The sequence below is a fragment of the Typopeltis vanoorti genome, chromosome 5, assembly GCF_054136105.1.
Source record: "Typopeltis vanoorti isolate ZY-2024b chromosome 5, IOZ_Tvanoo_1.0, whole genome shotgun sequence".
In the NCBI taxonomy this organism is placed as follows: Eukaryota; Metazoa; Arthropoda; class Arachnida; order Uropygi; family Thelyphonidae; genus Typopeltis; species Typopeltis vanoorti.
The window spans coordinates 33,468,871-33,494,841 of NC_143553.1; the positions used below are offsets into that span (position 1 = coordinate 33,468,871).

General features: G+C 38.1%; 1 protein-coding gene across 1 annotated transcript in view; it reads left to right on the forward strand.

The window, feature by feature from the left end:
• The window catches only part of LOC150106300 (heat shock 70 kDa protein 12A-like), a 152,666-nt gene that overhangs the window by 94,593 nt on the left and 32,102 nt on the right, over window positions 1-25,971 (forward strand). The window contains exons 5-6 of the mRNA XM_090392973.1: window positions 627-721; window positions 3,674-3,686. Of these exons, the coding sequence (XP_090249099.1) occupies window positions 627-721; window positions 3,674-3,686 (108 nt within the window). The remainder of the gene's footprint in view (window positions 1-626; window positions 722-3,673; window positions 3,687-25,971) is intronic.

Below are 25,971 nucleotides of genomic sequence, written 5' to 3' on the forward strand. Positions count from 1 at the left end.
GCACCCATCCCTTTGTCTGCCTTTCAGTATGTGATATCCTCAACAGCCTTCAGTAGCATCTCAAAAGCAGCTATCCTTTTCCAAGTCTCACATCCATAAGTCATTGTTGAAAAAACAGCTACATCCAGAATCCTCAACTTTGGTCCAGTGGAGATAGATCCATCCTTACAGATTTTAGACAGTCTCTGAATGTTGTTTTTGCCACTTCCAATGACTTCTGAACAGCAATTCTTCACATTAATAATGGATCTGAGGTACTTGAACTTGCTGACTACCTCAGTTCTTTCTCCATTAAGGCACACTTGTTTCTCAGGAACTTCCCTGTCTGTATTTTCTTTGAGAACTATAATCTTTGTCTTGCTAGGACTGAGCTGAAGTTATTACTGATCTCATACTTTGATCTGACTTAACTTTATCAAGGATTTGCCCTAGTTTTTTTTATCATCACAAAGGAGTACTGTATCATCAATATACCTCAGATTTCACATACTGTGTTCAGCATGTGAAATCTAATTACATAACTAAATTAAATCTAATGTTTTAGATTTAAAAAAGTTTTTAACTTGATTTCTGAATTTTTGAATATAATAAGAATCATTATATTAACTGACAATAATTAATTTTAGGCAGGCATTGCAACACCAGATTTTCCAGATCAACTGTTAATAGCATTGGAACCTGAAGCTGCTTCTATATACTGCAGGAGAATCAGACTTCACCAGTTAATTCCAGAAATGCCTTATGCCCAGTCATCATTTCAGTGGCAGCAGAATAATGTTGATTCATTTCCTACTGACTCTTCTATAGGTAGCAATAAAGGTAATAAGTTGAATTTTTATTAATTCCATTTCATCTTCCTTTTATATATTAGCAGGGAAATGGGGCTTAATATTTTTTAACCTAAGGCAATATTTACCACTTTATCTTTTTCTCTTTCAAGACTGGGTGAATCTCTTATGAATAAGAGTCTTCTGCCCCTCTGTCCAAAGCAAGCACTTTCATATGCCAACGGTTTTGAAGTCTAGTGCAGTTCTAAGAGCTTTATGCCATGCTAATTTTGGTCTTCCCCTGAGTCTTGTACCATAGTGTCCTCAAATACCAGGCGAGGAAGTCTGTTTAGTTCCATTCGCATAAATGTAGCCAAACCAATGGAGTTGATGCTTTTTTTTAATTATTATTATTATTATCAACACCCGACCTCCATGGAGTCAGAGACTCATCGTGGGAGGTACTCACTATTGCATACAATGCTCATCCAACCGCATCTTAAACTGATTCAATGTGTCCACAACACACTCAGGCAATGCATTCCACTCATCAACTACCCTCCATACAAAGAACCTTCTTCTCACTCCTTTGCTCACACCCTCCTTATACAGTTTCCAGCAATGGCCTCTTGTTCTACTTCCCTCTCCACTTCAATGAAAAATCTTCCATATCTACCTGATGACAACCCCTGACCAGTTTATATGTCTCAATCATATCCCCTGCTCTCCTTCCTATTCACGAGGCTCTGCAACTTACATTCCCTCAATCTGTCCTCATACTCCACATTCCAAAAACCTCTGACTACCTTTGTGAATCTTCTCTGTACCCTTTCGAACATATCTTCGTCACCATGAAAATCCGGCGACCAAATCTGTGCACAATAATCCATATAAGGCCATCATTGCCATTATTCAATGTGATGTCTTCACAACTTGTGCAATGTGGCCCCTGAATTTCAGGGCCTTGTCCACCATCACACCTAGATCTCTCATCTCCTCTACTTCTGTTAAAGTTTCCCCACCAAGTGTATACTTGGCATCTCATCGTTGCTTACCAAATCTCAAAACCTTACACTTAATTATGTTAAGAATTGTTGAATTAGGGATATTCAAATCTTGCAGCACTCTTGTGCATTAGTGCATCTAGTCAATTCTGTTTATTTTCCTGAAACATTTCATTTAAAAAGTCGACAGTTTCTTCTCTGCTTATTTTTTTTTTTAAGATTCAAGGTTCTGCCCCATAGAGAGCAAGAACTGTTGGTAATATTATACTTTTGTTTGTATAATTTTATTTAGAGAATTGTAGATCTTTGCTGTTTATCCAAATTTTATTATTATTATTTGACACCTCCAGGGAGTCCAAAGACTCACTGAGGGAGAGTGTGCCAACAGCATCGAACGATTGGCCCCTTCCGACTACTAACCGCGCTCAAACTTACTTAACTGAGCCATTAGTAGCAGAGGCTCTACCAATCGACCAACCTTTGCCGGCAATTATGTTTATTCATCACTGACCATTTGAGACTCCGTAGCTCGGTTGGTATAGATGAAGCACTTTGTTCGGAAAGACCTGGGTTCGATTCCCATCTATGACATGAGGAACCCTTATCTGGCCTCTTTCGACTAAAGGTGAGTTAGCCGGTCTCATACAGAGGTAGAGGATATATTCACCTGAGAAAGTTGAGTTTTTGTCCCTCAGAACAGGCAAACTGGCCTGTGAACACACACACGGATTTACAGTAATATATACATACTTAATTCCTCGTTAGGAAGACTCGACCAGTTCTAAGGGATGGATGAGGGGTGGGGGAACCCATATGAATAAATAAATCACTGACCATGCTGTGGAGAGTGTGTTTTATTGTTATGTCATTTAAAATTGAAGTCAAATATCCTCCTATCCACTTATTACTATTCTTTGTTTCAATTTGAGCAGTAATAATACCAATTTTTGATGTTATGTCATTAGTGTACACCATTATTTTACACTTATTAAGCTTGTATGTTGGCAGTTCATGTTGATTTATTTAACAGTATTAATTCACAACAAGAATAATAAAAAAAATAATTAATATTTATTTAACTTATTTGCTGATATTTCACTGGTATTATACCTAGCATCTTCAGAGCACAAACACAGTTTGTCACAGTACACAAACAGCAACAATTTGGTTAAAAGTGAGACCAGTTTCAAAAATTGTAATGGATTGTGGTGTGCCCCATTAGTATGTATCTGCTGTGCACTGAACAAACGAGGATGGGCTGGCAATTTGGGACTTAGCTAACCAAATTGTACTTTTTTTTGGCTTAAATTATAAATGCATATGATGGTTCAACATGATGAAATTTCATGGTGGGTGGCGCATCATCCGATTAAACAAGCCCACACTATTTTTGTCAGGGAACCAGGGCAAAAAGTGAAAAGTTAGCTACTGGAACACGCTCTAACTCAACATCTAGAAGTACCCTTGGTGGGATTCAAACCCACAGTCTTTTGGCTGGAGAGAAGATACATTAACCACTCTGCCACCAGGCCAGCCTGAAGATAGAAACCATCAGCATAAGAAGTATTAATGGAAAGGAAATCGAATTTGCAGAAGAATTGGAAAAGTACCACATGGACATAAGTAGCATTACTGAGACAAAGAAGACAAAAACAGGTGCGATCTTACTAAATAAGTATAGGATGTTATTTTCAGACAATAATGATCAAGGAAAGAAAGGAGTAGAATTACATTAGATATATCGATATCCGACTTTGTTGCTCCAGGAACGGGGAATGAATGTAGGAAGACAAGTAGTGTGATAGGAGAGAATGAGAAAATAATAGTTGATAGTGTGGAAGGTGTGAGTGACTGTGAAAGTTTAGAAGATGGTTTTGTTTGGGAGAGTGAATTTAGATTAAGAGTGACTGACCTGCAGAGGGAGATAGATGAGTTGAAAGAGGAGGTGGAATGTCTTGTGAATGAGAGCAGAAGTATGAAAGATAAGATTAGGAGAATGGAAGAGATAAATGCAAGGCGAATCAGAGTAGGAGAGAGAGAGAATTTAGGGAGTATGAGTGAGAGGTATGGGGGTGCTAGAAGAGGAGAGAATGGAAACAGTAGAAGAGAGGGAATGAGAGAGAGGTATGGGAATGCTAGAAGAGGAGAGAATGGAAATGGTAGGAGACATGGAATGAGAGAGAGGTATGGGAATGCTAGAAGACGAGAGGATGGAAACAGTAGTAGGAGAGACAGAATGAGAGAGGGATATGGAAGTGCTAGAAGTGGAGAAAATGGAAACAGTAGGAGAGAGGGAATGAGAGAGATGTATGGGAGTGCTAGAAGAGGAGAGAATGGAAACAGTAGAAGAGAGAGGTATGGGAATGAAAGAAGAGGAGAGAATGGAAACAATAGGAGCGAGGGAATGGTAAGAGGTATAATGTATGGCGACTCAATGATCCGTGGTGTTCAAGATAGGATGCGTGAGGAGTGTTTGCCAGGAGGAACAATAGAAAGGGTGGCTATGGCAATTAAGAGAGGTGAAAGGGTGGATGAGATGATTGTGATGGTAGGAACGAATAACTTGAGTGGTAATGTAAGTCAGGCAGTGAGAGATATGAGATTTTTGCTTGAGACTGTACGGAAGAAGACAGAGAGAGGAAAAATAGTGTGCGTGTTGCCTAGGTATGATAATGATGAGCTGAGCAGAAGAGCGGTGATATTGAATGGCATAATAGCAAGAATGTGTGACAAGAGAGGACTGGTATATGTGGATGCTTGGAGTGCGTTTGAGGAAAGAGAGGAAATGTATGCGAGAGACCGTTTACATTTGAATGAGGAAGGACGTAGGCATCTGGAGAGATTGCTGTTCTGAACGAGTCAGTGTGTCCCAGGGAGGATGATAGCAGGTGTGGCCTCTTGTGGGAATGGATACTTGGGAGAAGGGAGACAATGTCAGGTAACACTGAGCCCAGTGGAGTCTAGAAGGGATAATGCCGGGTATAGAAACAATGGCATTTATATGCTTGATACTAATGCCAGGAGTATCCGGAATAAGGGAGAGGAATTGGTGGCGCAGATAGCATCAGCCTGGCCAAAAATTATTGCGATCACTGAGACGTGGTTGACAGAAGGGGATATAACAACAGGATGGGTATAGCATTTTTCGTCAGGATAGGAGGGGAAAGCGTGGTGGTGGGGAACTGCTTATGATAAGTGATGACCTATGTCCTCTACGAGTGGAGAATTTGGAAGGAAGTGAGACAAATGATTTTGAGAGCGTATGGTGTGAGGTAGGCAAGACAGGATACTTAATGGGGTGTTGCTACAGACCCAGGAGCACAGAGGATGGGGACCAGGAGATGTTTAGACAGCTAAGTTTGGCAAGTGCAAGAAGAATGATTGTTATGGGAGATTTTAACTTCAGTAGTATAAATTGGAGAGAGGAAGATGCATGTAGCAATAGGGGAATGGAATTTCTAGAATTCTTGAGGGACAAATGTCTTAGGAAAAATGTAACAGAGGGAACAAGAGGTTCAAAAGTTTTGGATTTGGTTATAGCATCAGAAGAGTTGATAATAACTGTTTAGACATCTCTCCCACCAGTTGGAGAGAGTGCAGGTGATTATAATAGTCTTAGATGTCAACTTCGGGAAGTTTCATGGAGGGAGGAATTGGAAGGCCGGGATATCACTAGTGCGTGGAAAATTGTGAAAGAATATTTGTTATCAGCAATGGTAAGTTGTATACCACAAGTGAAGAAGAGGACACAATTTGGAGTAAAGTGGATGACAAACAATATTAAACAGGAATTGCATGCAAAAAAGAGGCTATGGAAGAGATATAAGGAGACAGGTGAAGAGATGCATGAGGAATATAAGACACAGGCCAGAAGAGTGACTAGTGTGGTAAGGAAAGCGAAACTGGAATATGAGAGGAGATTGGCCCTAAGATCCAAAGAAAATCCTAGGGAATTTTTTAGCTATGTGGCCAGTAGGAGGAGAAATGACTGTGGAAGAATGATATTGTGGGATAAAAATGGGAATAGAGTGACTGATGCAGAGGACATAATGGAATTGTTCAATGAACAATTTATGGAGTATTTCATCCTAGAGGAGTCAATTTTAATGCTAGAGGGATAGGACTGGTTCGAGGTCTGGAGGTACAGGAGGAGAGTGTGTTTCAGATACTGAGTACTCTGGATGTCAGTAAAGCTGTGGGACTGGATGGTATTTCACCAAGAGTTTTGAGAGAATGTGCTAGGGAATTGACAGTGCCTTTAACGTGGCTTTTCAATGAAAGTCTGGCTTTGGCAAAGGTGCCCAGGGAATGGAAGGAAGGTTAGATAGTGCCATTGCATAAGGGTGGTAACAGACTGGAAGTGTCTAATTATAGGCCAGTCTGTGTGTCATCGGTAGTTGTTAAGATCTTGGAGAAAGTAGTGAGGGCCCGTATACAGCATTGGGCAGATGAGGGTAATGTTATCTGTGAGAATCAACATGGATTTGTGAAAGGACGCTCTTGTTTTAGCAATATGCTAGCCTTTTATAATAAAGTTACAAGAACATTAGATGAGGGAAAGGCATATACTGCAATTTTCTTAGACTTGGCGAAGGCATTTGACAGGGTGCCACATGATAAGCTGATATTTAAGTTGCAGCAAATGGGTCTGGATGTCAGATTGGTCAACTGGATTCAGGATTGGCTGTCTGATAGGTATCAGAGAGTTGTGTATGGTGGAGCAGTTTCCAGGAGGCAGAGGGTTACAAGTTGGGTCCCACAGGGCTCAGTACTAGGACCTATATTGTTTAACCTTTATATCAATGACATAGCCAGTGGATTGCAGGGGGATATTCAGTTGTTTGCAGATGATGCGAAGCTGGGAAGGATTATTAGTAATAGTGCAGATGTGGTAGCCCTGCAAGAGGATTTAAATAAGCTAGATATATGGGCAAATGAATGGGGGTGTAAGTTTAATGCAGCAAAATGTAAGGTCTTGAGGTTTGGGAAACATCGATGGGATACTGCATACTCTATGGGAGGAGTGATACTGGAGGAAGTAGGGGAGACAAGAGATCTGGGGTTGATGATTGATAGAAACCTGAAGTTTAGGGGACATATTGCAAAGGTGGTGAAGGTAACACAGAGAATTGCTGCTATTATGAGAAAGACACTGACCTGCAGAGATAAGAGGGTTATCATTCCGTTGTATAAGTCTCTGATCAGACCACACTTGGACTATTGTTCTCAGATTTGGTCCCCAGGATTTGAAGGGGATAAATTAACTGTGGAAAGGATACAAAGACGGATGACAAAGATGGTTTCAGGACTGTACAAGGATAGTTATGAGGATCGGCTGAGAGAATGTGGACTGCAGAGTTTGGTGGATAGAAGAAGGAGAGGTGATATGATTGAGACTTTTAAACTGTTGAGAGGTGGTTACAGGGTTGACACTGGGGAGTTCTTTCGCTTGGTTGAACAGCAGGAAGGAGTGATGACAAGAGGCCATCCCTGGAAGTTACGAAAGGAAACTGTGAGCAAGAGGGTAAGGAGTGGTTTCTTTGTGTGGAGGGTGGTTGAGCCGTGGAATGCATTGCCTGATGGAGTGGTGGGAGCGAGAATGGTCAGTGAGTTTAAAGAGTGGTATGATAGACTTTGTGTTTCTCAGGGGGGGGGGGAACCTCCCCTTGATGAGTCTTGACAGACTTTATGTCTTAGGAAGGACCTCCCTCGATGAGTCTTTTGACTCCTTGGAGGCCTTAATAATAATAATAATAATAATTAGCATTCAACACCAAACATGAAGATAAACTTCTAGATTGGAAAGTGGTTTGAAGTAGAGTTATGTGGGCAAACTTCAAAATGAAACTTATTTGTGCCTATGATCCCACACTTGAAAAAATTCCTCCACTTGATCTTCTAAGGAACAAGTGAAGGAATTTTTTTAGTCATAAGAACAGGCAGCTGACAAATAAAATTGAAAAAGTGGTTCTTGTTGGAGATCTGAACAGCAGAGGAGGAAATGAATCCCACCAGGCATATAGGAACATTTTCAGAAAAATTTGGAGAAAAGGGCAAAGGTAATAATAATGGTAAGTATTTATTGGACTTTTGCTCAGGATATGGACTAGTCATTACTAACTAGTTTTGTAATGACTAGTCCATATTTCAACATAAAGATGTGCACAAGTTCATGTGGAGAGAAGACAACAAATTAAAAAAAAAAAAAAAAAAGCCTCAGTAACTATGCCATTGTTGACAGTGATATTATTATTGTTGTTGTTGTTCTGGGAAACTCCAAGGAGTCGACAGACTCATCGAGGGAGGCCCTAACATCATGCCTGGAACAACTATTCAACATTCACAGAGTATCTATCATATCTTGCCTTGAACTCATTCATGGTCGTAGCACTCACAACAGACTCTGGAAGCTTATTCCACTCATTCACCACTCTCCAAGTAAAAAACCTAGCTCTAACACCCCTGTCAACCACGCTCTTGCCCAGCTTCCATGCATGGCCCCTAGTCCTCCCACCACCAGTTATATTTTCAAAAATATCTTCTGGATCAATCTTATAAAAACCCTTCAGTAATTTGAATGTCTCAATCATATCACCCCTCCTTCGCCTATCGTCCAATTTCTGCAACCCACAAATCCTCAACCTATTCTCATAAGGTTCATTCCACAGACCTGCTATCATCTTGGTCACTCGTCTCTGGACCCTCTCCACTTCCTCCCCATCACGAAGAAACCCTGGTGCCCATAACTGGGCACAGAAGTCCAGATGGGGTCTTATCAAGGCTCGATACAGAGGAACAACAACTTGCTTCTCTCTGCATGTTAAAGTATTTTTCAGAAGCCAAGTGATTTGGTGAGCTGTTTTAGTTACTTTTGCAATGTGCCCCCTAAACTTCAACTCCCTATCCACCAGCATTCCCAAATCCCTGGCCTCATCAATCTCCTGGAGTACGGTTCCACCTATGCGATGTACTGCTGCTATTCTTTTCACCCCAAAGTGCATAACCTTACACTTTGCCACATTAAACTGACATCCATTTTTACTAGCCCAGTCCTCCAAACTATCCAAATCATCCTGTAAAATTTTGACATCCTGTGCACTCACAATTGCTCTACCCAACTTTGCATCATCAGCAAACAAGTGAACACTTCCTCTCAAATCCTTTCCAATATCATTGATGAACAAATTGAAAAGCAGTGGTCCAAGAACAGAGCCCTGTGGCACTCCACTAGTCACAAGACGTCTTTTTGACTCCACTCCTGCATAAACCACTCTCTGGTATCTCTCCTTCAACCACCCTCTTATCCATCTTACCAACCCTATATCTATCCCCATCTGCTCCAGTTTACTGATTAGGGTTCCATGTGGTATCCTGTCAAAGGCCTTGGCAAGGTCCAGTAGTATCACTGTAAACCCATTACCCCTATCCAGTTCAGCTGTCACTGTGTTATAAAACGTGAGCAAGTTACTGAGGCATGATCTACCCTTCACAAAACCATGTTGTCCCCCATACAATATCCCATTTTCATCTATCCAATCCTGTATTCTTTTCTTGACTAATTTCTCTAAGACCTTGACAATGATTATTGATATGCTAATCGGTCGGCAATTTACAACAGCGGTCTTGGAACCACCTTTATGCAGTGGAACTATTTTCCCCTCCTTCCACCCGCTCGGGACTAACCCAGACCCGAGACTCAAATTAAACAAAATGGTCAAGGGTACTGACAATTCATTAGCTGCTTCTCGTACTACATGAGCTGGTATACCATCCAACCCCACAGATGTATTGACATTGAGGTTATGCAATAGACTACTCACCTCCACTTCATTCACCACAATTCCCGTATAATCTACTGGTTTATTCGTTTCTGCAATGTCACCACCTGGATGATATATTCTTGCAAAGTGCTCACTCAGTAACTCAGCTATCTCAACTGATTCAGTTACCTCCCTACCATCGGCATTCTTTAAAATCATTCTGCCATGTACATTTTTCCTTTTACTTGCTACATATCTAAAAAACTGTTTAGGATTCTCTTTAGCCCGCATGGCCAATGTTCTTTTGTAATCCTTTTTTGCTTTTCTTACCACACTCGTCATCCTTCTGGCCTGCGCTTTATACCGTTCATGTGCCTGCCGGTCACCTTTCTCCTTAAATTCCCCCCATAGTTGTTTCTTTTTTTGCAGCTCAAGCTTAATGGTGTTATTCATCCATTTAACCCCTACTTGATTTATTATTCGGACTCTAGGTATACAGTCAGCCATTGCTTCATGCAAGCACTTCTTAACCACCTCCCATGCACTATCAACTTCTAGTCCTTGCAGTTGTACATGCCATGGCACTGAGCCAATCAAACTCCTAAGCTTGTCATACTTTCCAGCCCGATAATTCCACATGTACCCTGTCTTAATTGAAAATTCTACACCTTTAGCCACCTCCCAAGTCAAGACCCTATGACCACTCTCACCGATTGGTGGCAACGTGGTCATATTTGTTACAGCCAAATCCTCAGATGTAATTACTAGGTCAAGCACTCTCTGACCCCTAGTATTTTCCATTACATGCTGTCGCAGATAGTTATCCCTTAATAACCACATAAAATCCAATTCCTTCCTCCCGTGTGTCCTCTCCTCACTCCAATCAATGCGACCATAGTTGAAATCTCCCATAATAATCACCCTCGTTCCACTCATTTCTTCTATTTGCTTGTGCATACTGTCACCACCATCTTTTCCATCACCTGGTCTATAGCAGCACCCAATTGTATATTTAGTTCTGCTAGCCACAATCTCACACCAAATGGCCTCAAATGTGCTCTTTTCTCTATCCTGCAATTCAACTTCTATTCTCCTTGGCTGTAGCTCATCAGCTATCATCAACAATACTCCTCCCCCCATTTGATTCTCTCTGTCATTCCTGAACACACTATACCCATCACATTCAATCCCAATAGCTATATCATCTACAGTCAGCCATGTTTCACTAATACCAATAACCTGTGGTCTGGAAGTGCCAACCATGGCCAAAAACTCTTTCTTCTTGTTCCTAATACTCCTAGTATTAGTGTACATGAATTTAAGACCCCCATTAGCCCCAACCCTACCTTGATGCCTTATATTAACTATCCCACTCTGGTTTGTTGTCCTTATTTGCTCTAGCATATTATATTCATTCTTACATTCAACTGCCTCCCTAAGGACTGTATATCTACTCCCCCCCCCCCTTAACGAATGATATATATTTGTGCAGGTTCAAGATACAAGAGTGTACAGAGGAACTGAAATTGGAAGTGACCATTACTTTGTGCTAAGCAGGAGAAAAATGGATGCAACATTGAAAAGAATAGTGTGTAAGAAATTTGTTACAATTATGCATGAAAATCAGCAGTAAAAAGATCAGAACTATGAAAATAGTTATTTAGGTACAGTATTTAGTGAAGATAGCATGGTGGGTAGATAGATGAATAAATGTATATGAAATATGAGAGAAATTAGTCAAAATTACCAAACTAGCAGTATACAAGACAGTGTTCAAACCAGTTTTAAGTAATGGATCTGAGAATTGGTTAGAAATAAAGCACCCACTCAAAGACTAGAGACTACAGGTATGAGGGTTCTGAGAAAAATTGAGGGAGTAAACAGATGGCATCAATGCCAGAATCATGTTAAAAATGAAGACATTAGAAAGCACTTTGACATTATTAGCATTCAAGAATGAATCAGTAGAGCTAATCTAATGCCCACCTAAATAAAATGGGTGAGGAAAGGTTAGGAAAACAGGTGTTTGATGCCAAAATGGCAGGAAAGAGATCCAAAGGAAGACCAAGGTCTAGGTGGATTGATTCAGTCAGAAGGGTCTTAGAAGTACAGAATGTTAGATATGACAATATTGGAGTGCTCAAGTAATAGACTAATTTGGAGGAAAATTATGGATAGGAGATTAATAATAATGTAAACTTAAATCATGTAGTGTTGTCATAGTAACCTTGAACACTCGTACATATCAGGAAATTAATGATGGGATTTATATTGCTTCTTTTCATGCCAAATTTGCTAAATCTGTTATTCAATTTAGTTAGAGAATCCTGAAGACTTTCTAGATGTGTTTAGGAGTATGTCATCTGCATAAAGCAGAGAGCTAACTTTGACATCTCCAATTCTAATATCAGTCCTAATGTCACTTTCTTTCATAATATGATCCATATAGATGATGAATAAGAGTGAAGATAATGAGCATCTTTGTCTTACTCCTGATTTTACATCAAACAATCTTTCTGTATTTCCTTCAATTCTAACTGCTGACTTACAACTTAAATATAGATTATGCATTGCTCTGTATAATGTTCCATACCCAATATAACTGTAGTGTTTTGAAAAGCTTTTCTCTGGACATCTTTTCATATGTCCTCTCCAGATCTACAAAACTTAAGTACAGATCCTTGTCATATTCCCATGATTTCTCAGCTATTTGTCATAAAGCGAAAATCTGATCTTGACAACCTGTATTTGGCTTGATCCCAGCTTGTTCTTCTCCAAGTTTCTTTTCCACGATCTTTCTCATCCTCTTCAAGTATGCTTGCGTAAATATTACCTGAAACACTTAGTAGCAAAATTCCTCTGTAATTCTCACATTCAGCTTTATTCCCTTTTTTATAGATAGGAACTATTAGAGCTCTACTCCAATAATCTGGATTTTGATTTTCTGACCAGGCCCTCTGAAATATCCTGTGTAACCACTGCAAAAGTTTTATACCTCCATATGTAAGCATTTCCGGTCGAATATCATCTACCTTTCCACATTTCAAGTTTTTGATTTTTTTTTCCTACCTCAAGTATTGATATGTTCCTACTTGAAAATGTTCTAGTACGGTTCTGGTCAATCCTTATTTCTTAACAATCTTTTAAAGTAATTACTTCAGAGCTCTAGGATATCCTTATCTTCGGTTTTCATGTAACTTTGATTTGATTCCTTTTTACAGTACTCTTTTCTCCATTTCTAAGCTTTTTCAATAGCCTCCAGAACATTTTGCCTCCTTCCTGATATTTATTTTCTATATTCTTACCAAAGTCTTCCCATGACTTTTGTTTAACTACTTTTACCTACAGTTTAGCTCTCTTACATTTTTTTTTCTCTGTATTCTTTTAGGGCACCTGCTAACTTATTTGCTAGGAACTTTTGGTATGCTTTCTTCCTTCCAGAATTGCTTTTTTAACTTCTTGTGTTCAGCACATACCTGCCTAGCTGAATCAATCAATATCTCTTTCAGAGTTTGCCACCGAGACTCCAAGGTTTAGTTCTTATTTTCAAACTGCTTCAAATTTCTTCAATAATGTTTGTATAGTTAAGTCTACAGTTTGCCTGTAAAAGCTGCTTAACTCTAATCCTTTTTAAAACTTCTTAGATACTGTTCTTTTTAATGTAATATCCATTTTCATCCTGCTTAGAAAATGGATGAAAATGATTTTCATCCATTTTCATTAGTAATGAAATGATTAGTCCATGTCCTGAGTAAAATTCAGCATATACTTATCATTATTATTAGCTTTTCCCTTTTCACCAAAATTTTCCAAAGAAGCGTTCCTATATAATATACCTGGTGGGATTCATTTTTTGCTCTGCTGTTCAGATCTCCAACAAGAAGAACATTCTCCTTACATCAACTGCCTGTTCTTATGACAAAAAATTCCTCCACTTCTTCCTTAGAAGAACGAACCTTCTGTGGGACCATAGACACAAATAAATTTCATTATTCATTTTGCTCATTTTGAAGGGTGCCCACATAACTCTACTTGAAATTACCTTCCAACCATGTTTGGTGTTGAATGCTATTGCCATTACTCCTTCCTTTTCTTGATCATTATCACCAGAATATAACATCCCATACTTATCATTAAGTAAGATCTCCTGTTTTTGTATTTTTTGTCTCAGTAATGTCAATTACGTCCATGTGGTATACTTTTCCAATTCTTCTATCTTGATTTCTTCTGATGCTGGGGTTGTTCTTCTTCTTCTATATGTTGAGTTAGAGTTTGTTCCAGTAGCTGACTTTTCACTTTCTGCCCTGGTTCCCTGACAAAAACAGCAGTGGCCTTGTTTAATTAAGCAGTGGCCCAGCTAGCATGAAATCTCATCATGTTGTACCATCATCTACATTCCTAAAAGGTGATGTGGAGGTTTCCTTTAAGTTATTTGGCTTTGATATTTAAGTAACCCTGAAAAATATTACACTCCATATATTCTCCCAGTAATGGTATCATCCTCTGTCAACAAAGTCTCATTAATTATTTATAACTTTTGCCAGATGGAACTAACTAATGCGAACAACTCCTCCTGCTTATTCCAGATGATTCTGTCATTAATAGACATGAATTGGAGTATCCTCTTAGACCCACAATTATCCTTGCATTGGCTGTCCAACTCAATTTCAGACCTTGGAAACTGCATTTTTGTTCTCATACTTACTTCCAAACTCTCACTGAATAATACTTTTTTCGGATACCTAACTATAAATCTATTTCATTTTCATTTCAAGTGTAATCCATCACTCCACACATTTTGAAACTGCATGTATTTCCTCTTGCACTGCATTAATTCATTTGTTATAATTACCCTTCTTTTAAACTTGCCATAAACTTTTTAACTTGTTTCAGCAACTGCTTCATATTTTCTAGCATATCAGGCATGTCATTTGCCAGATTTTTATTACAACATTCTCCTTCACTTTCCCTCTCTACATTCTAACAGCCTTACTAATATCCTTAGTCTTTACATTTGGGAAGCATGATTTTTTTCGAGCTCTCGTCAGGCACTATTTTTATCATGGAATCATCGCACAAAACTCTCTCCATATCCTACCTGTTTCACTTATTCTGCTTTCTCTACCCCCTCACAGCTCTTCTTTCACTTCTTTGCCATACCACTCACCAAATTTTTATCCTTTCCTCTGAGTTTCATTTTGTACTATGAAGAGCTCTCTCATTACCACCTTGGTATTTTAATCACCTTCCATCACTTTTTTCATGCTTATTATCGCTCACATTCACATGCATTATTCACTTCCAGCATCATACAGCAATCCCTCGATTAGTGCACCTAATCCGTTCTTTAAAATAGGCGCATTAATCGAAAATGCACTAATCGAGTATAATAACCTATGGAAAAATCAAGGGTTATAAAAAATAACCCTTGATTTTTTTTTATAAAAGAATTAGGGTATGTCTCAGGGCCTAATTAAAGGAAAACTATGAAGCTGAAAGACAATAAAACATATTCAAAATATAAATCTATTATTCTGGCAGGTATTCGTTTCTTTTTTTCATACAACTGCCTCTTCTGCAAATTTTCCTGCTTCTCTCTTCACAAGGGCCAGTCTCTAAGCATTGTTACTTAAAAGTTTTGGTTGCACAAAAAATATTTTAAATTTGTTTCTGTGAAATCTCTTTGGGCTTGTCAGTGATTAAATTTTCTTAATATTCTTCAGGATCTTCCCGCTGTGCATCTAAATTTAGCAGGTCGGAATCACTCAATTTCTTAGAATGAGACTTAATTAACTCAGATTCATTTGAAAAGCCTCTAAAATCATTGCACAATGTGGAAGAATGTGCTTCCAAATGGAGTACATATTGCTAGCAGTAATTTCATTCTACTTTGCAACTTTATAACCAGGCTGAGATTTCTGATTTAGCCAGAAAAGTCTTGGAAGGCATTGGCTTCCAAAAAAAGGCCAGTGTCATCGACATTAAATATTTGTTGGTCACAATAGTCCCCTTCTTATACAATTTTATTCAAATCTCTGAATAATTTGCGGCCACCTCCTTATCGGCACTTGCAGCTTTGCCTGTGATTAGAACATTATGTAGTCTATTTCTCAAACCACCCAGCACTAACGTGGAATTCTTCTTTTCCATCATTGATAGCCCTTTCTTTCAAGGTTGCAAAGAGACTTAATGCTTTTGATTTAATAAGGTCAGTTCTTAGCAGGATCCGTTTTTGGTTACAATCTTTGATCCGTGTACAAAGAAGTGTCTCTAATTCAATCATTATAATACTTTGTATTCAGCAGCTTTGCTTAAAATTGTTCTTATAGTTGATTCACCCATTTTTGTGTTCTTGTCTTATCTTTGCTCTGGACTCACCTTGTTCACTTTCTTTATTATTTCAAGTTTTTCTTCCAATGAGATTACTTTTTGAATAATTTTCACACTTTCACTTTTTTGCTCATTAATTCTTTTACTCATGATGCAAGATCGGGAAAATACTTTAAAAAAAAAAAAAAAAAAGTAAGGAAAATAATTGCAAAGGAGGTACAAGATATGATCAGGAAAATACTATGTAATTAGCAGACGACATAAATTTTGGCAGTAAAAATTTGGAACATAGTCTACATAGCATACATGGAAGTAGTGTAGTATACCATTAAAAATAACTTTGTAAAATGTTTTAAATCAGTAACTAAATTATTTCATTCTGGTGAGTGATTTTTTAAAATAGTTAGCCATAAAAAATGTATAGATAGAAAATTTTTAAAATCTGTAACATTTATTTTTAAGATGTATACAGGTGCACTAATCGAATTTCTTCTTCTTCTTCTCTTCCGTCTAAGACGGATTGAGTCTTCTCTTGAGCAGGATCTTCCAGTCTTCTCTATTCCTTGCTGTTCGAAAAAGTTCCTTATATGTTCTGCATCCCGAGATGTTCTTTATTAATTTCAGCCAGGTAATTCTTGGTCTTCCAGGTCTTCTTTTTTCAGTTGGAAAAGTATTGATTAGAACATTAGGAAGTCTGTCTGCATCCATGCGTACAGTGTGACCAAACCATCTCGGTTGTTGTTTTCTAATTTTTTCTATTATTGTCTTTTTATACAATAGTTCTTGTCTGACTGTGATGTTTGTTTTCTTTTCTATCCAACTTGTTCCATTTATTTTTCTTAAGCATTTCATTTCAAATGCCAGCAGTTTTTTCTCCTCTCTTTTTTAACTATCCACGCTTCTGCTCCATAGATGACTGTTGGTATAATTATTGCTTCATATAATTTGATTTTGGCTTGTTTAGATATCTTGTTTGTTTTCTAGATTTTCTGTAATTTTCCCATGGTGGTCCATCCTATCGCTATTCTGTGTTTGATTGTTTTGAGTTCATCTATTGTTTCTGTTAGTTTTGATCCAAGGTATATGAAGTTGTCTACTTGTTCTAATTGTTCTCCGTTTAGGGTGGCTGAGATGGTAGTTCTGTTCCTCCCTATTTTCATCACTTTTGTCTTTTGTATATTTATTGTCATGTCATATGTTTTACAGGTTTCGTTTAGCTTGTTGATCAACTTTTGTAGTTCATTTGGGGTTCTTGCAAGAAGGACGAGATCATCTGCATATTTGATATTATTTATGTTTAAACCGTTGACATTGATTCCAGGCTCATTGTCTATTGCTTTCTTTACAACTTCTTCTAGATGTATGTTGAATAGGCATGGGGATAATGGGCATCCTTGCATTACTCCTTTTTGGATTTCTATGGGTTCTGTTGTGAGTGTGTCCTTTTTAATTATTGCATTTGTCTTAGAGTAATATTTTATCAGAAACTGTATTATATATTTGTCTATTGCTTTTTCTAGTAGAATTTTGAGAAGGATTTCTCTGTTGATGTTATCGAAAGCTTGTTTAAAGTCCACAAAACAACAATATAGTTCTTTATGGTCTTCCCAGCTGAGTTCTGCTAGTTGGTGCAATGTGAAAATTTGGTCTATTGTTGAATAGTTTCCTCGGAAACCAGCTTGTTCTATGCCTATCATTTCTTCGTAGGTGTTTTTTAATCTATTTTGTATAATTCTTATGAATATTTTATAGGTGTGAGGGAGTAAATTGATTGGTCTGTAATTTCTGCAGTCTCTTTGGTCTCCTTTCTTGTATATTGGGATGATGTTTGCAGTTCTCCAGTCATCTGGGATCTCTCCTGTTTGTAGTATTTTATTGAATAGGGTTGTTAAATATTCTATTGATATGCTGCCTCCATATGACCACAGTTAAGTAGGGATAGTATCAATGCCTGGTGCTTTATTGTTTTTCATCTGTTTTATTGCGTAGCTAACTTCTTCTTGTAAAATTTTTGGGTGATCATTATTTTCTTCTATTGTTGGCACCGTAGTTTTGTTTCCTTGGTGGAAGATAGTCATAAAATGGTTTGACCAGATTTTTCTTATATTTTATTGCGTATCTAACTTCTTCTTGTAAAATTTTTGGGTGATCATTATTTTCTTCTATTGTTGGCACTGTAGTTTTGTTTCCTTGGTGGAAGATAGTCTTAAAATGGTTTGACCAGATTTTTCTTATATATTCAATATTCCCGGTTTCAGTCATCTTGTTGTTTATCATTGTTACTGCTTTTGCTGAGAATTCCTTTGTAATTTCTCTTACAGTATCATGGAAGACTTTTAGGTTGTTTTGTTGGTATGCTTCTTAGCTTTTTCTTCTAACCATTTTTCTTTGGCTTTTTTGCATAGGTTATTAACTTTATTTTTTAGTGCTCTGTATTTTTCTCTATTCTCTTCATTGTTTTGTTGGTTTACAAGTATCTTGGCCTCTCTTTTCTCTTCTATGGTAGCTATGATTTCTTGGGTTATCCACTGTTTGTTTATTTTGGGTTTGGAACCTAGAGTGTCTTTTGCAATTGATAACACTGTTTCTTTTCCTTCTTCCCAGAATTTTCCGCTGTTCTGTAAGATGGAGGGTTTTAATTTCAAGCACATCTGTCCTAAAAATCGACTTCTGCTTGAGCTATCTTTTAGTTTTGATAGGTTGATGTTTTCTTCTTTTCCTGATATTATTTTTCCTGTTGAATCTTATCTTCACTTTGGCAGTTAATATTTCGTGGTCAGTGTCAAAATCAAAACTTCTTAATGTTCGTACATTATTTACTGATCTTTTCCATTGTTTGTTTATGATGATATAGTTTATGCAGTTCTTTATATTACCATCTGGGGATGTCCATGTATATTTATTATTAGGGCGTTGATAGAACAATGTGTTTGTAATCATTAGATTGTTTGCTTTACAGAAGTGGAGTAATTGTTCTCCTCTGTCGTTAAGCTATCCGTATCCAAATTTCCCCATCACATCTTTTTTGTCTGCTGTGAACTGTCCTATTTTAGCATTAAAATCTCCCATCACTATCATGAGTTCTCTATTTCCTGTTGTAGTTCTTCATAGAAATTTTCTATTTCTTCCTCTGAATGGTTACTGTCTGGTGCATATATTTGGATTATTTTAATTGTTTGACCTTTTTCTTTTGCTTGAAGTATGGCTGTTATTATTCTAGGAGACACTGGGTTTATTTCAATTACTGAGTGTATAAGTTTCTTTTCAATTAGTAATGCAACTCCTTCTCTGTGTATGTTATCTTTTCTTCCTGAGAAGTACAGTCTTCCTTCTGGTAAATCCATGAATCCATCTCCGCACCAATGTGTCTCTGATAAACCTAAAATACTCCATTTCAGTCTTTTTAAATTTTCCTGGACTAATTGTAATTTTCCAGGTCGGTATAGTGATCTTATGTTGAGGGTGGCTACATGTTTCACATCCTTGGCTGACCACATTGCTGATTTCTCACCTACTCTATGTGGTCTTTGAGTAGGCGCGTCGGTTGTCCCATACACAGTAGCACTATCTCGGTTTGTAGACTTTCTCCTGCTCATGAAAGTTACTGGCATAATAATGTAGCCAGCTTGCCATGCCTCTGCTACATCCTTTGGTCCACGGCTCTTTATTCTTTATTCAGAGCAACCCATTTGGGTTTCCCCCATCTGCCACCCGGGGGACGCGCCTGGTAGGAGTGTGGTCTCCCCCAATTGAATTTGGGTATCGAAAAAAATGATGCACTAATCGGAGGCGCACTGTACTTGCATCTACAGTCTTGCCTACACTTATATTTTCCAGCTGTTCGCTGTTCACCACATTGTTGTCATGTTTCTTACTCTCTCCACACCTCTAGCATTCATAATGAAATATATGAAGTTTCTGATGGAGGAATCTAATCTATGGAATTTCAGTTCATAAATTATGAACAATTGTAGAAAGAAAGAATGAATATCAGTATTTCTTAGCAAGTCATGATCAACAGAAGTTTATACTATGAAACAAGAAAATATTTGATTGTAAAAATCTATTATATGTATTTATGCTAAGGCATTATTATTATTATTTTATTTGGGACCTCCATGAAGTCATTAGACTCATTGTGGAAGGCCCATCTTAAATAAGACAGTCTATCTTACTTTTCCTTAAACTCATTTACTATTTGTGCTCTCACTACCCTATCAGGCAATACATTCCAATAATTTGTGATTTATGTTGAAAGTTTATTCACTTCGTTATAAATTAAATTACAAATGCCAAGAAATTCTATTCTTGTTTAATCCAAGTGCAAGCTTGGATTAAACAAGAATTTATCCAGATGTAAGCTAACTAAGTTTGCTTCCAACTTTGGATAACTTCACAACTAGGCTACTTGTATATAGAGGCTAATGACTTAATATTATTAATTGTTTTATTATCCCATAATGTGCAAAGAGCACATCCTTTTGGATGTGTATAATGCTATGAACTATTGGAAGGGCTACTAGCAAGGCTGGTTTCAACCTTTATTGAGTTCTCGTCAGTAGCCAGACCCATAAGAGATATTATTATTATTACGGGTATCTCCATGGAGTCAGTAGACTCATTGCGGGAGACCCAAACTAGCAAAACAATATCTGTCATATCTCTTCTTAAATTCATTTACAGACGAAGAGCTCACAACTAAGTCCGGCAATGAATTCCACTCGTTCACCACCCTCCAGGCAAAAAACCTTGTTCTGACACCTTTGTTAACCACACTCTTCTTTAATTTCCAGAGATGACCTCTTGTTCTTCCATCACTATCACACAGCTGAAACATTTCCCCTGCATCAATCCTATAAAAACCTTTCAGTAATTTAAATGTTTCTATCATATCCCCTCTTCTTCACCTATCAACCAATCTCTGCAATCCACAAGCTCTCTATCTATCAATGTAGGGGGCATTTTTTATATCACTCACCAACTTGGTCACTCTTCTCTGAACCCTCTCCACAGTCTCCTCATCTCCAAGGAATTCAGGTGACCAGACCTGAGCACAGTAATCCAAATGTGGAAGTATCAATGCCTTATAAAGGGGAATAATAACCTCTTTATCTCTGGATGTCAGTGTGTTCCTCAACAACCAAGTAATCCTATGTGCAATCTTGGACATAGCAATGTGTCCTCTGAACTTCATCTCCCTATCTACCAACACCCCCTAAGTCCCTAGCCTCATCAATCTCTTGGAGTACTGTTCCATCAATGTACTACACAGCTGGTAATCTTTTAATCCCAAAATGCATGACTTTACACTTTTCCACATTGAACTGACATCCATTATCTTTTGCGCATTTTACCAACTTATTTAAATCATCCTGCAAACTTTCAACATCAGCTTGATTTTTTATTGCACTACACAACTTTGCACCATCAGCAAACAACTGAATATCTCCCTTTAAGCCATTTCCTATATCATTTATATACAAATTAAACAACATTGGCCCAAGCACAGAGCCCTGAGGCACACCACAGGTCACCTGCCTCATTCTGGACTCGGCTCCTCCATACACCACTTTATGGTATCTCTCCCTGAGCCATTCTCCTATCCATATCACCAACTTAATATCCATTCCCATATGCTCCAATTTGCATAATAGTGTTCTATGGGGTATCCTGGCAAAAGCCTTAGCAAAATCCAGAAGTACCACTGTGTAGCCTATTCCTTTGTCCAACTCAGATGTTATTCTATTATGAATAGTTAATAGATTGCTAAGGCAGGATATACCTTTAACAAAACCATGTTGGCCTCTATAGAGTATCATATCCTGATCCACCCATTCTTGAATTTTGTCTTTAACCAACTTTTCCAATATTTTTACCACTACTCCTGAGATGGTGATTGGTCTGTAATTAACTACCACAGTTTTAGAGCCACCCTTATGCAAAGGAACCACTTTGCCTAACTTCCACTCCCTAGGGACCATACTAGAGTTCAAACTTAAATTAAATATCCAAGTAAGAGGGGTTGACAATTCATTTGCACATTCACGCAACACCCGAGCTGATATTCCATCTAAGCCTACAGCAGTGTTTGCATTTAAATTTTGCAATATATTAAATACCTCTGATTTCTTAACTTCAATTCTCACATTAGTTATTGCTACAGGTACAGAGATATCCTCACTTGGGTGATAGACTTTCGATAAGTGATCACTCAGTAACTTGACTATTACATCTGATTTTGTCACCTCATACCATCAGCACCCACTAAAGTTTTCCTTCCGAAGTCATTCTTCCTCTTACTTGCCACATAGCGGAAGAACTCTTTGGGATTACCCTTGATCTCTTTGGCTAAGGTCTTCTCATAATCTGATTTAGCTTTTCTTACTATGCTGGTAATAACCTTCCTAGCTTGAGCCTTGTACTGCTCATGGGTGTACTGGTCGCCTTTCTCCTTGTAAATTCTCCATAACCTTTTCTTTTTTTGCAGATCAAGCTTGATACTACTGCTCATCCATTTAACGCCTGCCTTGTTTGACCTCCTGACCATGGGGACACAAGCTGTTATTGCTTTCCTCAGATACCCGCTGATTTTATCCCATGCACCGCTAACATCTTTCCCTTGCAATATATTCTGCCATGGGATGGCTGCAAGCTCACTCCGAAGCTTGTTATAATTGCCTAACCTGTAGTTTCGTATATACCCCTTCTTAACAGAAAAATCCACAGATGTTGCAACCTCCCAAGTCAATACCACATGATTGCTTTTACCAATTGGAGGTAACGAGGACATCTTACTTATGCATATAACCTCTGAACCAATAACCAGGTCCAACACTCTCACACCACGTGTCCCTTCAGTTATGTGCTGTTTCAAGTAATTATCTCGTAGAAGATGTATGAACTCCATTTCCTTTTTGCTACGTGATATTTCCTCCTTCCAATTGATATCACCATAATTAAAATCCCCCATAATAATCACTAAGCCTTCACTCATTGCACTAATTTGCTGATGCATGAATTCAATATCTCCCTCTGTACTTCCTGGCCTATAGCAGCATCCAACTGTATATTTGGTTGCATTGGTCACTATTTTGCACCAGACTGCCTCAAATGAACTGTCATTCACATGTCTATCATCTTGATATACTACTTTCCTTGGCTGCAACACATCAGCTATTATCAACAGTACTCCTCCCCCCTATTCTATCTTCTCTATCCTCCTTGAAAATACTGTACCCATCACATTCAATTCCAGTGATCACATCTTCTTCAGAATGGGGAACTGGACAATGAGACTTATTTGTGCCTATGGTCCCACTAAGGTAGAAGTGGAGGAATTTTTTGACGCTTTAGAAAAATCAACTGACACAATGAAAAAGGAAAAGTTGGTCCTTGTTGGGGATCTAAATAGCAGAGTAGGAAATGATTGTGAGACATACAAAAATATTTTGGGAAAATTTGGAGAAAAGAGCAAAGCTAATAATAATGGCAAATATATGTTGGATTTCTGCTCAGGACATGGACTGGTTATTACTAACACCATGTTCCAACATAAAAATGTGCACAAATTCACATGGAGAGAAGAGGCTAGGGATAAGAAAAGTCTCATTGACTATGTTATTGTTGATAGTGATGTTTTCTCCCTAGTGCAGGACACCAGAGTGTACAGAGGATTTGAAATTGGAAGTGATCACTATTTAGTCTTGAGCAGGATAAAATTGAATTTCATATTGAAAAGAATAACATGTAAGAAAGTTTTAAAGCGAATAAAAGTTGAGCAGCTCTCAGATGTGAACTGTAGACTAAAATACAGAAAGAGTTTGAGAACACGAATCAAACCTTGGAGATTCAGTGGCAAACTCTGAAGAAAACATTGATTGATTCTGCCAGAGAGGCATGCGCTGAGGCTGTGTGCAAGGATAAAAAAATCAGAACTCCATGGTGGACACAGGAAGTTAAAGAGGCAGTGAAGGAAAACAAGAAAGCATATCAAAAGTTCCTGGCAAATAAGTCAGCTTTTACTCTTACAGAATACAGAGACAAATGTAAGAAAGCTAAACAGTTTGTAAAACTAGCTAAACAAAAGTCATGGGAGGACTTTGGCAAGAATATAGAAAATAAATATCAAGAAGGTGGCAAAATATTCTGGAGGTTGTTGAAGAAGCTTAGATATGGAGGAAAGAGTGCTGTAAAAGGAGTTAAAGATGATAAAGGTGACATGAAAACGGTAGAAAAAGATATTCTTGAAGTATGGCGAAATTACTTTGAAAAACTGCTAAATGAAACAAGCAGTAATGACAGCACACTGATAAAAAAAAACACTGACCAGGCATGCAGTCAGGAATACATATCCATACTTGAAGTAGAAAAAGCCATCAAAGGCTTGAAATGTGGAAAGGCAGCGGGAGTAGATGATATTCGACCAGAAATGCTGAAGTATGATGGTATAAAAGTCTTACAGTGGCTGCACTGCATAGTTCAGAAAGCCTGGACAGAGGGACGAATTCCCGATGATTGGAGTAGAGCTCTCATAGTACCCATATATAAAAAGGGAAATAAAACTGAATGTGAGAATTACAGAGGTATTTCCCTACTGAGTGTTCCTGGCAAGATCTATGCAAGTATACTTGAGAAACGGTTGAGAAGAATTGTGGAAGAAAAGCTTGGTGAAGAACAAGCTGGATTCAGGCCAAATAGAGGCTGTCAGGATCAGATCTTCACTTTACGACAAATAGTCGAGAAAGCATGGGAATATAACAAAGATCTATATTTAAGTTTTGTCGACTTGGAAAAGGCATATGACAAGGTGCCCAGAGAGAAGCTATTCAATATGCTGCAGTTATATGGTGTCAATGGGGCATTATATCAAGCAATACTTAGTCTTTATTTGAGTTGTAAGTCAGCAGTTAGAATTGAAGTAAGTACAGGAAGATGGTTTAATGTTAAATCTGGTGTGAGACAAGGATGTACATTATCCCCTCTGTTATTCATTATCTATATGGATCACATTATGAAGGAAAGTGGTATTAAACCTGATATCAAAATTGGAGATGTTAACCTCAGCTCTTTGCTTTATGCGGATGATGTTATACTTCTAAATAAATCCGTTACAAGTCTGCAAGATTCTTACTAAATTCAATCTTCTGACTAAATTCAATTGCTGTTGTAATAGATATGGTAGGAAGGTCAGCAATAAAAAGACAAAGACAATGAAAATAGGCAGAATCATTGAAAATGTCAACTGTGTTGTGAATGGAGAACCTGTGGAACAAGTAAAACATTTCAGCTACTTAGGCATGATTTTTACTGAAGATTGTAAATTAAATATAGAAATAGACAACAGAATCAGCAAAGCTGGTATGGTGGGAAATCAATTGAATAAATTCATATGGAATAAGAGAGAAATTAGTCAGAACACTAAATTAGCTGTATACAAGCTAATCATATATACAAGACAGTGTTCAAACCAGTTTTAACTTATGGATCTGAGAGCTGGGTCAGAAGTAAAACACTTGACCAAAGACTGGAGACTGCAGATATGAGAGTCCTGAGAAAGATTAGAGGCGTGAACAGATGGCATCAATGGCAATATCATATTAAAAATGAGGATATTAGGAAAGAACTTGACATTGTCAGCATCCAGGAATGCGTTAGCAGAGCTAATCTCAGGTGGTATGGTCACTTAAATAGAATGGGAGAGGAAAGATTAGCAAAACAAGTGTTCTCTGCCAGGTTGGCAGGAAAATGACCCAGAGGAAGACCAAGATATAGATGGATTGATACGGTACAAAGTGCCTTAGACGATAGAAATATAAGATCTGATAAAATCCTCCGTAGCGCAATTGGAAGAACGACGGTACATTGCGCCCTTCGATTGGAATAGGCTAAGTTCGATTCTCATCGCGACGGGAGGAATCTTTATCAGGTCGATTTCAATTCGAAGGTGAGTTAGCCAATCTCATACGGAGATAGCAGGGTTTTTTCTCCCGGAAACTCGGGTTTTTCATCCTGCATACATACAAAGCGGCCCTTCAGAACACACGCAATTTACAGACAAAAATTACTAGTTGTGATGGTGTTAGAGGTGGGCGGTAGATGGCGTTGATGGAG